Genomic DNA, 14,826 nt, shown 5'->3' with positions numbered 1-14,826 from the left:
CGTAGCAGGCAACAAAGCAGACGACATATGCAGTCCATGCCGCACAGTTGGCGACATGTACAAATCGCCACGTCACGCCACGAAATCTCTCGACTGCTGCCGATAGTTTCCGATTCAGGGCTAATGGGCCCACATGCCAAGTTATAGTTCCCATACAGTAGTGAAAGTTTGTTGTGGAAAATACTACTGCCTACCTGAGTATGGTAGTAAAACACTAGTACAGGCAAAAAATTCCCACTTGCCTGGCAGGACCGTTGCTAAGAATTTTTTCGCCCTAGGTGAGAACTGAGAAGTAACACCCCATCTTTTTTACTACTATCGGTTTCCCTGATATCCCCCCCTCCCTTCGACCACCTCCCACAGCCAACGATATGACAGTGCAAATATCCTTTTATAGTTTTAATCATTAAAGTAAAGTGACCATATATTCTTATTTTCTAGGGGCAGTCCTCAATTTTCGTTCATTGTCCTCAATTCTTTTAAAACTGATTGAGGACAGCAAATGTCCTTAGTTTCCTATGTTCTGACCTCATTTTTGATATTTCCCAAAATAACTGACATTGGAAGAACGTGCTGAACATCTTAAATTAGAACTCATCTGAATATACCAGTCCAACCAAATATGGCATCAATTACTTATTTTATTTAACTGCAAGAAAATTGACTAATGAATGTGTGCAACTATTTTCTGGTGCAAATCAATTTTTCCTTGAATGTAGAAATTTTGCTATACTGATGGGAGACATGCCGAAGCATCAAACTAGGCCGTCTGGATAATCATGGGGTTATTTAGTTCTGTTTTAATTTAAACGTTTTTAGAATGAGGAATAAATATCATCTTTTTCAGCATCCAGTTTCGTCAAAGTAAGTAAAAACTTATTAAGAAAATGTTCCTTACACTTTTGAAAACAGTTTGAGTTTGGTGTTTTACGTTTTCCTCTTGTTCATTTTTTCTCCGCATTTACTCAATTTTTTCCCTGTTTGATTCGAATTTAATTTTTCCGCCCTTTCCACTCCTAAAAATTTTGCTGTCCCATTCTTGCCTAATGGTAGAAATGGCCCTGTAGCCTTTTGTGTTCTCACGTATGCTCTGTCATTCAAACCTACACTGTCAAAGATCTCTTCTATACACCTGTAAGTGGATGTACCTCCCATGGAATGCATTTCCAGTCATATCTCCATATGGCCTCTTTTGCTCCTTATCCTCTCAGGGCTCGTTTTCTACAGTTTGTCCCCAATTAGAGAAAGACGCTTCTTCAGTTATGCACTGCGTCGTTTTGTGTCGTGTCCCTGTAGTGCACTTGGACTCACCTTAAATCGCAACGGTCCCACAGGCGGCTTGGCGAATGGAATGTTGTAGAAGGCCAGCAAGTGGCGGCCACTGCTCGACACCTTGGCGGTCCCCCTGACAGCACCCTGACGTGTCCGCACAACCGGCGCTCCGCCGCCGGTACACGACCTCAGCAGCAGCAGCAGCAGCAGCAGCTATAGGAATAGCAGTGATGTCACTGCAACCGTAGGTGCACGCCGCGCTGTAGCCATCATCAGTTTCGCTGGCAGCCGAGAACTGCCAAGCTTTTCACGCCTCCGGCGATGTTGCGTTACGTCCTTGAGATGGCATTGGATCTTGGACTACGCAAGGTACCGACAGATGGCTCTTCAGTCGGGTATCGTGTCTACACGGCTATAGGCATTCTAGCAGGTTGTTATACAGTCGACACTCGCTACTTCGAACCTCAATAAATCGAGTTTCCCGATAAATTGAAATGGTTTTAAAATCTTCGATAGATAGAAGAAATCGGATGTGTGCGTTGTACAAGGGTTAAATAAAAATGACTGTCGTGACATGCCGCCCAGAAACGCACATTATAATTCGTAGTTAGCAGTTACCTTCCTCGCCATTTAATTCTTTGCTACACTCCTTTGTTTTCTCAACAATACATAATATTACAATACATAACTCAGTTGCAAAACTGGCTTCAAAGAACTGCAAGTGTTTCATTCAAGCAAAAACAAGCTCTCTATTGAGGCCGAAGCAGAAAGATTGTTCTGTCTGGAACCGTGCGACCGCTACGGTCGCAGGTTCGAATCCTGCCTCGGGCATGGATGTGTGAGGATTAACTTAGGTTTAAGTAGTTCTAAGTTCTAGGAGACTGATGACCTCGGATGTTAAGTCCGATAGTGCTCAGAGCCATTAGAACCAGAAAGATCGGATTGCAGACCTAGCAAGGTGAGTTCATGTTGTCTTGAAGTACACTTACTGAAATAATCAATGCAGAAGGTAAACAAACCATACATGTCGAACGATGCGGGCTGTAATGTTTAAAGACAAGGCTAAGTCATCCGTTATCAATCTCTGTCTCTAATTATAGGCGCCTCACTAACCTAAAAAGAAGCTATTACATCCTTATTTAGAAGTTTTGTGAGGAAATGTGAGTGTTTATGTCAGATTTGTTCGGCATGAAAAAATAGACTAGGAAGCCTGTTTTTTCTTAATTCCATCTTAATAAGGCAAACTTTTGATAAATAAAACTCTCAATTGTTCAAACTTTTTCTGAGGTCCCTTGAACTTTGAAATATCGAGAGTCGCCTGTATCTTCGAGTGGCATAGTAAATGTTGAAGCAGTTGCTGCCTTTTCTTACTTCGTAACTGAGATCTTGTTGCATTCATTCTTGCGACTTACTCGAGTTTTGTAGAAAGAAATATTTTCCCCTGTAGTTAAATGCTGCATGCATATGTTTAACAGGAACTAGCTGTCGGATCCGGTAATATAAGTGTAGTCACCGAAAGTACCAGCCGGTCCGACAGCAAAAGTAGCCAGTAAACAATGGACCAGTAATCAAAGGCCTGGGGGTTCAAACCTGCACTAGTGCTACGACTTATTTTGGCAAAGATTTGTTAAAGTGAAAAATACCAAGTTGCACCATGGTATGGAGTATACGTTAAAATGAATAAACCAGTTAGTCCTTTTTGGTATTGGTTCCATGTGCTTGAGAAATATTAAAATACGGGACGCACGAATATTTTGTTAGGAGTATTCTTTGTAGGTGCATCCTTTAATTGTTCTTGAAGAACGCTGCTTTACAAACCTGGAAACCTGTGTATTTTTCTGAAGGTTGCACTATCTCATCTCAGAATATCCATCTCCATAGCAATATCTAAATTTCATCCGCTAACTGGGCACTTCAGTTCTTATATAGGCAACATACTACTATATAGGCTAACTCCTTGCTTGGCAAGGCCACAAGTGTGAAGTAGAATATGTGAAATACACCTATAAAGAGTTACACAAACTGCAACAGAATGAGTTTCCAAGATTTTCCAATATTCACTGAGACTATTAGTCAGTTGGGTTTCCATGTTGCTTTGCATTTACTTTCAGAATTTAAATGATGCTCATGTGCTTTGCACTGAATAATTTTTTGTATATTTTGCTTATATTTACATGTACTTGCTTTTATGTGACGCTATCTCAGAATAATCAGGTAACAGTATCCTATGTTTGTTTAGTTCTTGAGTGTACCATTCCCGGGTTCGATTCCCGGTGGGGTCAGAGATTTTCTCTGCCTCGTGATGACTGGGTGTTGTGTGATGTCCTTAGGTTAGTTAGGTTTAAGTAGTTCTAAGTTCTAGGGGACTGATGACCATCAATGTTAAGTCCCATAGTGCTCAGAGCCATTTGAACCATTTGAATGTACCAGTTGTTCATATGATGCTACTTTTGAGTAATATTAGCATGGCATTCTTTATTTTCATCTACACATTGTTGTGTATTATATGTTTACTATTAGGGGGGGAAAGTAGGAAAAAAATCGGAAGTTGTTTATTTTTAAATGGCTTATCATATATTTATGTTAATCTCAGAAAGAAAATTGTTCTTGTCTCATCTTTCCATAGAATTGGAAGCAGTTTTCTCTTTTCACCCGTAATGTTAGAGTCTCTGGTACTACTTGATCTATAACATGACATTCCAGACATTGTCAGTGTACATTGCTAACTACATTGTCAAGACATGTATGTGGCTAGTGGACTTTCTATTCATACAGTGCTCTGTTTAATTCCTGATACTGTCAGGAACCTTGACAGGGGGACTGTAATGGGGGACATTAAGCTTCATAAGGCCAACTGTAGAGCTGCTTGACACACAAGGTACCAAAGTAGTGTCAAATTGAAATCACATTCATTACTGAAATAGTAGAAGGCCAACAAATTCAGAATATTTATGCTGTTTATATTTAGAAATCTGCTATACAAAAGTATTTTTTTCTGTAAATACTAAATCATAACACCTTGTTATTGTGTCAGTTTATGAAAGAAGGGCAGCTCGTTTTGTACTGTCATGAAATAGGGGAGATAGTACCACAGACATGATATGTGAATTGGAATGGCAATCATTAAAACAAAGGTGTTTTTCGTTGCGACAGGATCTTCTCATGAAATTTCAATTGCCAGTTTTCTGCTCCAATTGCGAAAACATTCTGTGGGCACCCATCTACATAGAGAGAAAAATTATCATCACAATAAAATAAGAGAAATCAGGGCTCACACGGAAAAAATTAAGTGCTCGTTTTTCCCGTGTGCCATTCGAGAGTGGAAAGGTAGAGAGACAGCTTGAAGGTTGTTCATTAAATCCTCTGCTAAGCACTTTACTGTAAATAGCAGTGTAATCATGTAGATGTAGATCACATACCAGTTTTTTGTGTGTCTACTATACACACCATCCCTTGAAATGTAAATGTAGGTTATTTTTTGTGCAGGTTGACATGCTACCATGTGTGGTGGTTATACCACATAAAGTAGCAATCACCAAAAGCAAGCAGATGTGTTTAAAAATTTTCACCCATTGTTCACTGCTGCACAAAATATTACAGTTCTATCCTTCAGCCCACTAACAGTGTTCGTGAAGTGTACCTCTAAGTGATTGTACATTGATATGGATAAGAAGAATGACATCATCACTATACAAAGGTACTTGGAGTGATAAGGCTCTAAATTTTCCATTTATTTTTCACTGGTTAAAGAGTTTCAGACCCATTAATCAGTAAGTATGGTTGGTCACTATACCAGATGTATGTTACATGTTATTGCGTGTCAGTTACATAGGTCTTAGAAACTGAAACCAATACAGCCCTTAAAAATAAGATCTATGTCGTTTGGGCACTTCTGTGTACAAGACCTGACATTCAATTCTGTACATGCATGGTGAGCAAGCCTATTAGACATTTAGTGAACAATTGTGGACACACAAATAAAATAGAAACCTCTCAGAAGAATTAAAGTGTACTAATATATCTACAAGGTTGTAGATCTCATTTCTTACTACTATTGGATGTGATAAATGTAAAGCAGTTCTTTTCAATTCACAGTCAATGGGACATATAATAACATTTACACAATTGATGTAGAGGTGCCAGTAAATTACGATCTGCTCAAATATTTCAAGCTTTTGTAAAAGGATAAGGGTAGTTAAAAATACTGATATCAACTAATTTTGAAAGTTCATTCCTGGAAATCATGAGTAAGTGTTTAAACAGCTTTGGAAAAGCCAGTTGACAATCGTTGTTCTGAATTGTAGTAAGGAAAACAAAGGATTGACTTCAGTTTATTGGGAGCGTTTTAGGAAAGTGTGGTCCATCTGTAAAGGAGACTGCACAAAGGATACTAATACAACCCATTCTTGAGTAATGGTCGAGTGTCTGGGATCCACACCAAGTCAGATTAAAGGAAGACATCAATGGCTTGTGGAATAGGTATGTAGATGTACTTCTGATAGAGTTATGCTGCCTTCACTATTTCATTACTCAAAGCTACCCATTCTTTCTTTCCCCCATACCTGTCAGTTGTTCCCTTATGCTCTCCCTGAAACTCTGTACAACCTCTGGTTCTTTCAGTTTATCCAGGTCCCATCTCCTTAAATTCTCACCTTTTTGCAGTTTCTTCAGTTTTGATCTACAGTTCATAAGCAATAGATTGTGGTCAGAGTCCACATCTGCCCCTGGAAATGTCTTACAATTTAAAATCTGGTTCCTAAATCTCTGTTCTTCCATGTATACAGCCTTCTTTCATGATTCTTGAACCAAGGGTTAGCAATGATTAAGTTATGCTCTGTGCAAAATTCTACCAGGCGGCTTCCTCTTTCATTTCTCAGCCCCCAATCCATATTCACCTACTACATTTCCTTCTCTTCCTTTTCCTACTGTCGAATTCCAGTCACCCATGACTATTAAATTTTCGCCTCCCCTCACTACCTGGATAATTTCTTTCATCTCATCATACATTTCATCAATTTCTTCATCATCTGCAAAGCTAGTTGGCATATAAACTTGTACCACTGTAGTAGGCATGGGCTTCGTGTCTATCTTGGCCACAATAATGCGTTCACTATGCTGTTTGTAGTAGCTTACCCGCACTCCTATTTTTTAATTCCTTATTAAACCTGTTCCTGCATTACCCCTATTTGATTTTGTATTTATGACCCTATATTCAGCTGACCAAAAGTCTTTTTCCTCCTGCCACCAAACTTCACTAATTCCCACTATATCTAACTTTAACCTATCCATTTCCCTTTTTAAATTTTCTAACCTACCTGCTCGATTAAGGGATCTGACATTCCACGCTCCGATCCATAGAACGTCAGTTTTCTTTCTCCTGATAACAACGTCCTCTTGAGTAGTCCCCGCCTGGAGATCCGAATGGGGGACTATTTTACCTCCGGAATATTTTACCCAAGAGGACGCCATCATCATTTAATCATACAGTAAAGCTGCATGCCCTCGGGAAAAATTAATGTTGTAGTTTCTCCTTGCTTTCAGTCGTTCGCAGTACCACAACAGCAAGGCCGTTTTGGTTAGTGTTACAGGGCCAGATCAGTCAATCATCCAGACCGTTGCCCCTGCAACTACTGAAAAGGCTGCTGCCCCCTCTTCAGGAACCACACGTTTGTCTGGCCTCTCAACAGATACCCCTCTGTTGTGGTTGCACCTATGGTACGGCTATCTGTATTGTTGAGGCACGCAAACCTCCCCACCAACAGCAAGGTTCATGTGGGGGGGGGGGGGGGGGGGATGGGTAAAATGTTATCATTCACATAATTTATGGAAGCTGTCAACTCTGTCATAAATAAAGTAATAAATTTACAAAATACAATAACTTTTCATTCAGTACTTGTTACATCACGTGAAACTGAATTCTACTGGTTTACATATGGACATTCATGTGAGGTTTGTATTATATTCGAGAGGTGATGTTAGGTTTCTTGCAGAAATTATTGTTAGCTCATGATGTGGTGTTCACACTTTTGGTCTGTATACAGAGATGTTATGATTGACACGTCAACCACATGCACATCAATTCTATGTAATTTTTTTTTTGCAGTATGCCTAAGTGTTTGAAAGCCTGAAGCAGAGAATGATTTCAATCAATCACTACATCAAGGTTGCAGAACCATGTAAGACAAAAATAGTGCTTGGAACTGTAGCAGGCTGCTGGTGGCAAGTAGCTCTTTTTAGGTGGATCCCAAAGAAGTATACACTGTGTTTCATTCAGTGAATGGACAGCTGTGTCTGTATCTCATACCAGCACCTTGTGGTATTTTCTTTTAATTGACTCTGTAAGAAATTTAAATTAATTTTAATAGGCCAATGATAAAGTAATCTCCTTCTGAATGGTGTCTTCTGAACTAATGTCTCTCTGCGGTTCATTCTTGTCTCTTTTGTTGTGAATGAAAAAGTCTTGGAGGTTTTGAGTGATTGAGGTTTAGAAATACCAATGGTCTCTCTGGCCTCTTAGCATGGTTAATTAATGATGTACTTCCAGATGTTCAACAGTGCTAATATTTCCCTGTTTGCTCACTGTTTCAATGACTGACCCAGTTTTATTCTTCAGGTGCTGGGAGCTATGATATTGTGTCTACGGACTGCCTGTATTCAACCAAAGTGTGTGCTTCACACTTAGAAATCTCTCATTATATTAACCTGCAGCTGGGATATCTATCTTACTTTCCAGTTCAATTTGGAGTTAACACAGCAAATACACGTAGCCAGTGCTTGATATGTTAAAAAGGGTTTCTGGTACTGGGAGCGGGGGGAGGGGGTTGAAATTTAGACTTCTTAAAACATTACCTTTAATGCTTTTCTTATTGTTTTAAAAGTGTGAATACAAAATTACTGCTGGTGAACAATTAAGTTCTAACTGCCACATCTAAATAACCTGCAGTTTTGTCTTTTTTTGACAGAGGTACTGGTATGAGGCATCGGGGTGTACCATCACAAATCAAGCACTGCAAATAACAGTAAGTAACATTATGAGTGACTCGCTTGTAAAAATTCTCATATTGCTGAGTATTTGTGGGGACAGCTGGCTACCACAGTATACTAAGCAGCTGTGGCAAAATAGTGCCCAGAGTGTTCAGGTGGAGTAGTGCAGGCCGCAAGAGGTGGCTAGTGAAGCAGGAAGTGAGCAGTCAGCAACCAGCAATCATGACAAATTTTACTATTGAATAAATTTGTTAATAATTATAAACAATTTAGTTACATGTAGATAGTGCCATAACTACAAATTCTGTCAGCTACAAATTCTGTCATATGAACAGTCATTATGAGATCAGCATGGGTATCCCCATCCATAACCTAACCAATTCCTATATTTAGTTAAAAGTAATTCAAAGTTTATAATGCTTTTGATGTTCATGATTTGAATGGAAACTCATTGCAGTGCTGCATGTGGGGAGACAAGTATTTTCTAATAGTGGTTAAGTAATGTGCCATTGTTTTATTATGAGCTCTCAAACTGACAGTGAATATTTATTCTGTGTTTAGTACGTATATATGTGAAATATAATGTTAAAAATTTGAATGGTGGATATTTTACAACACTTGATTTGGCTAAGTGGTGGTTTTGCGACCAATTGTAAGAAGAGGCTTGCATAACCAAACTTATGGTCTTCTGGTTGGTGTTCTGCAGTGTGGTACGACAGGTGAGATCTGTGTGGCCAGAGCACTGCAAGGTCTAAAACAGCAATTGTGAGACGTAGAATATTTTGTGGTTGTCAGCTTGAACACTTGGAATATTTTAGTACTTTGATTAATTTTGTCAGAGTGGGCTGTGGATTTTGGACTGGGTCAGAACGTACAATTTTGAAGTCACTTTCAATGGTTGTTTCTTATGCAACCATACCAACTTTATCATTACTGGTATTTAAATGCTTTTGGACAACTGTGAATAAAAACAAGTGTGGAAAAGAAATATTTGGTGCAGTTATTGTTTCCAATTGTGTGATTAATGTGTTAGGAGCTCATCTCAATATCATTAATGATTAATGAACTGTAGATTTCACCATGAATCTTAAGGAGATTTTCACACTAACAAAGTTTAAGATTTACTACTGGTTCTGTGAAGTGATGCACAGCTTTATTCCCTCAGGTTGCATAGGTTACTGTCTGTAAATGCTTTGCTAGAACAACATGACTACATTAGCACCATTACTTTGATTTATTAATTTTATGTGTGGCCACCATTCACAGATATATGTGTGCTTATTTGAAATAAACCTTTGGTTTGAATTCTAAACGACCTGGTTTAGGCAAATTATTATCCTACAAGATCCATTGCAAATTTTTCCCCTTATTTATTACATATGATATTCAGTTGTTCATTCTTTTTCATTGATGTGTCAATACTAGTACAAGATTTAAGGAATATTTACTTTATTAGGATATAGACTTAAATGAAATGCTGCATTGACTTCAGCAAGCCATGCAAAAATTTTAGGTCTTACAGTGCCCACACTTGATGCCACATTTTATCTCATAGAGTCTGAGTCATTCAGGGATTGTGTAACAGAAATAATGAGTTACTTTGCAAGCATAACCTGCACCACCTGAAGAAGATAACTGGCTTGGTCACCAAAATGTTGTGGGAAAATGAAAATACAAACTTGTCTGGAAACCAGGAATTACATGATTAAAACACCATTGCTAATGTCTGAATGGCCGAAAGGACTCATGTTGTGTAATTTCAAACACATAAAAATGATTTACAAGTATGAGGAGTAAGATCGATGGACACACGCTAGAGTGCATGTAATGTTCCTTGGCTCCCAGATTGATAATAAACAGAGACTGCACCAGCATGTGGATAGGATAACCAAAAAGCTCTGAGCTGTTTGCTTTGAACTTCTCAGTGTAGTGACCTACAGATTGCATTTCTAGCTTACTTTGCATTATTTCACTCAGTTCTGTCCTATGACATTATCTTCAGAATCAGTGTAGCAAGGGACAATAAAGTATTTATTCTAAGGAATCATACAGTAAGAATATTTTGTAAGGTTGATAAGTGAACAACTTGCAAAAGAATCTTGAGGGACCAAGGAATTCTTGCATTTGTATGCTGACGCATGTACTGTGCAATGGTACTTAGGGTAATAACAAGAGCAATGAACTGTGCAATTCATAATTACAATACTGGAAGTAAAAATAACTTCCATATCGATATGCATCCCTATCTAGGTTCTGAATGGAGTTTTGTACCTTTATTAACTACTGTTTCAACAACTTGCCACACTATTTAGACTCCTGTATCTAAATACCATTTATCTCTTCTGCTCATATTAAACAGATTTTGCCTTTGCTGGTATGTATGCAGCTGCCAGTGTTCGGTGTAAAGTTACATAAATGCTTTGTTTGAAGAATTATGTGCGAGCAGCAGCTGAGCTGTGTAAGAGAATGAGTACTGGCTTTTTTCAAAGTCACTATATTCACACATATACATACATAAAGTAATCTAGAAGTAATTCCTATAATTATCAGTGTGAATAAAATAACACTCTTCATAATCTGCTGTTAATATGCTTTACAGCAGTACTGCTAATCCAGAGTTGTTGCTTCTCCCTCTTAATATATAACTTGACATGCACCTCACACTGAGGGGTTTCCTTCACAGAATGTGATGTATGAATGAATAGATAAATGTGTATGTTGTCTGGTGTAGCACGTAAAATACAACTGCACTGGATGGTTTATTATTAACTGTTGTAGTTGTTATCACTGTTATGATGTAGCAATTAATTTCTGTGCAGAAACAAATCATGTCATTATTTCCAGCGCAAAAACCTGAGAACTCAATTTCATTTTCATTTCTGTCACTGCTTAGGTTTGTTTCTTGCCTAATAATGCTACCGACCACTTTCAGTTTGTCCTTGAAGCATTTATTTTTAATGCAAAGTGCATGATGGCACTCCTTTGCTAATAGTCAGGATGATTTTAAAACACTGTTGCTAGTGTAACTTTCAGTAAAGACTGTCCAAGAGTGACGTTCTGTCACTTCTACTGAGCACAGGATACTTTAATTCTGTTATTCACGATTCTTCCCTAATCCTGTCTAATTTCTTCCTCGTATGTCTTAAGGAGTTGACGAAATTCAACTTCCTGTTGTTATATATTTAAAGAGAAGCTGCATTTTTTTGTGTACATTGCCTGCTTTTTAGACCTATTCTTACAGTTCTTGCCATACATTCTGACTATCATGACTGAGTAATTAGTTATGACTCTTTTATATGATTTTTTTTCTTTTTTATATAACTGAGCAGCTTCTTGTATTATTATTTGTTTTTGCTAGTACATGTAAATAACTAATGTTAGACCCTAGTAGTAGTCGGTTTATAAACAACTTACTAATGGCTGTCATATCATAAATCTAGTATATCTGTTATTTAATAATTATTTTTCAATAAAACAGGCAAAATTATTGTAGAACTTAATGAAGGGAATAATAAATGGAACACAAACTAACACAGAAAACTACAGTTAAAAGGTAATAAAATCTGTTTTCATCATTCTACGTGAAATTTTTTAAAATAGATTGTCTTACAGCAATCGTTCAACTTTATTTTAAAAAATGGAAACTGCGTTGATTGGGCAGACAGTATTAAATTACTGTAGAGTCTAAGTGGGTATTTATATTTCCAAATTAGCCTAAACTGTTCATTGTGTTGGTGAATGTCCTACACAATAAAAAGTTCCTAAATACTGTTTTTGATATAGAGTTACTGTGGTTGTCAATTATTAACATATAATACAGTCAAAGACTGGGACTAAATACAGTGGTAAGTGCATGTAATAATTCAGAGATCTGTGAACAGGCCACTGTAATCTGTTTGGTTGTTGTCTGTACACATTACTGTGTAACTGTGTTTAACTATACTACACTGCAACAGAAGAAAATTCTTTCAAGCAACAGGAAGTTACAGTATGCAAAATAAGCCAAAATTCTAGTCTCAGATCACCACGATGGACAATATTTCTAAGCACAATATATGCTGCATTGAGCTGATTACTTAGTTCTAGCTGTGAGCTGCAACAATGTTTGTGCAGGTGTTGTGACATAATGTAGGGACATGACATAGTCATGTAACATTTTACTTTTTTGTTAAAACACTGGCATTACTGTTATAATCTTTTTATCTCGTGGGAGTATTCTAAAAAACACACCCTTCTTCTGTAGTGTTCCTCTCCCCCCATGTCCAACCATAGACCTTGCCATCAGTGGGGTGGCTTGCATACCTCAACAATACAGATAGCCATACTGCAGGTACAACTACAACAGTGGTCTGTCTGGTGAGAGACCAAAATGGCGTGGTTCCTGAAGAAGGGCAGCAGCCTTGTAACATCAACCAAAATGGCCTTGCTGTGCTGGTACTGCGAATGGCTGAAAGCTAGGGAAAACTACAGCCATAATTTTTCCTGAGGTCATGCATCTCCATTGCACATTTAAATTATGATGGCGTCCTCTTGCTTAAAATGTTCTGGAGTTAAAATAGTCCCGCATTTGGATCTCTGGGCAGGGATACTCAGGAGGAAGTTGTCACGAGGAGAAACAAAACTGGAGTTCTATTGGAGCATGGAATGTTAGATTCTTTAATTGGGCAGCTGGGTTAGAAAATTTAAAATGGGAAATGGATAAGTTGAAGTTAGATATAATGGGAATCAATAAAGTTTGGTGGCAGAAGCTACGGGACTTGTAGTCAGATGAATACAAAGTTATAAATACAAAACCAAATATGGGTAATGGAGTAGTAGGTTTAATAATGAATAAGAAAATAGGAATGTGGGTAAGCTACCACAAACAACATGGTGTGTGCATTATGACAGCCAAGACTAGAAGACCACACAAACCACAGTAGTACAAATTTATATGCAAATTAGTTCCACAGATGAAGAGATTGAAGAAATGCATGATGAGATAAAACAAATTACTCAGAGAGTTAAGGTAGGCAAAAAATTTGTGTGTGATGGGGGACTGGATCTGGAAATAGGAAAAGGAAGAGAAGGGAAAGTAGTTAGTGAATATGGACTCGGGGAAAAGGGATGAAAGAGGAAGCCGCCTGTAGAATTTTGCACAGAACTTAATTTAATCATTGCTGACACTTGGTTTAAGAGACAAGAAGGAAGATTGTAGATGTGGAAAATACTTGGAGACACTGTAAGGTTTGAGATTGGTTATATAATGCTAATGTGGGCAGAACTAGATTTTAAATTGTAACTCTTTCATTGGTTATGAACTGTAGATTAAAACTAAATAGATTACAAAAAGGTAGGAAATTAAGAAGATGGAACATGTAGAGGTCGAAGAACCAGAGGCTGTTGAGCATTTCAGAGGGAGCGTTTAGCAGTGATCGTCTAGAACATGGGAAAGGAATACAGTAATAGATGAGTGGGTTACTCTTAAGAGATGAAATAATGAAGGGAGCAGAGGTCAAATAGGTAACAAGATAAGGCCTAGTAGAAATCCTTGGATAACACAGGAGATACTGAATTTAATTGGTGAAAAGAAAAAATATAAAAAGGAAGCAAATGAACTGGGCAAAAGGGAATACAAATGTCTAAAGAATGAGATTAACAGGAGGTGTAAATGGCTAATCAGGAATGGCTAGAGGACAAATATAAGGATTTAGAAGCATATTTCACTAAAGGAAAGATAGATACTGCTTACAGGAAAAGAGGCCTTTGGAGAAAAGAGAAGCAACTGTATAAATATCAAGAGCTCAGTGGAAAACCTGTCCTAAGCAAAGAAGGGAAAACTGATAGGTGGAAGGAGTATATAGAGGGTCCATACAGGGAAGATGAGCAAGAAGTCAATATTATAGAAATATAAGAGGACACAGATGAAGATGAGATGCAGGATTATGGTACTGTGAGAAGAATTTGATGGAACACTGAAAAATCTAATCGAAACAAGGCCCTGGGAAACACAAAATTATGTCAAAACTACTGATAAGCTTGGGAGGACCAGCCATGACAAAACTCTTCCATCTGGTGCACAAGATGTATGAGACAGGCGAAATATCCCCAGAGTTCAAAAAGAAACTAATAATTCCAGTGCTAAAGAAAGCAATTGCCAAAAGGTGTGACAATTACTAAACTATCGGTTTCATAAGTCATATTTGCAAAATAACAACACGAATTCTTTACATAAAAATGGAAAAACTGGTAGGTGACCTCATGGAAGATCAATTTGGATTCTGGAAAAATATAGGAGCACATGAGACGATACTCATAAATTGTCCTAAGATTAGTAGAAGATCAATCCCAGAAGAACAAAGTGTGAATTCATTATTGCTACCTCCCACAAACAAATTGGAAGTTAATCAAATAATAAAAACAATGAAGAATAAAATGTCCTCAGGGATTGACGAGATACCTTGCGCAGTCATGATGAGATGTGCTAGTGTCATATCAGACCCACTCTCACACATCATAAACATATCATTTTAAGAAGGTGTCTTTCCACAACAATTAAAAATTGCAAAAGTAAAACCATTGTATAAAAAG

The 14,826-nt window shown here is 37.8% G+C and overlaps 1 protein-coding gene and 1 long non-coding RNA gene across 2 annotated transcripts in view; one reads left to right on the top strand and one right to left on the bottom strand.

Moving 5' to 3' along the window:
- LOC126474448 (esterase FE4-like) overlaps positions 1-1,621 on the bottom strand; it is a 100,058-nt gene extending 98,437 nt beyond the window's left edge. The window contains exons 1-2 of the mRNA XM_050101919.1: positions 1,601-1,621; positions 1,312-1,485 (exon numbers count right to left, since the gene is read on the bottom strand). Of these exons, the coding sequence (XP_049957876.1) occupies positions 1,312-1,485; positions 1,601-1,621 (195 nt within the window). The remainder of the gene's footprint in view (positions 1-1,311; positions 1,486-1,600) is intronic.
- Positions 1,622-1,677: 56 nt separating this feature from the next.
- The window catches only part of LOC126473737 (uncharacterized), a 65,352-nt gene continuing 52,203 nt past the window's right edge, over positions 1,678-14,826 (top strand). Inside the window, exons 1-2 of the long non-coding RNA XR_007586522.1 lie at positions 1,678-2,230; positions 8,235-8,291. This is a non-coding gene — a long non-coding RNA (uncharacterized LOC126473737). The remainder of the gene's footprint in view (positions 2,231-8,234; positions 8,292-14,826) is intronic.

Source organism: Schistocerca serialis, chromosome 4 (assembly GCF_023864345.2).
Source record: "Schistocerca serialis cubense isolate TAMUIC-IGC-003099 chromosome 4, iqSchSeri2.2, whole genome shotgun sequence".
NCBI classification, from domain to species: Eukaryota; Metazoa; Arthropoda; class Insecta; order Orthoptera; family Acrididae; genus Schistocerca; species Schistocerca serialis.
The sequence above is the reverse complement of the archived record's forward strand: the minus strand, read 5'-3'. Positions and strand labels throughout refer to the sequence as shown.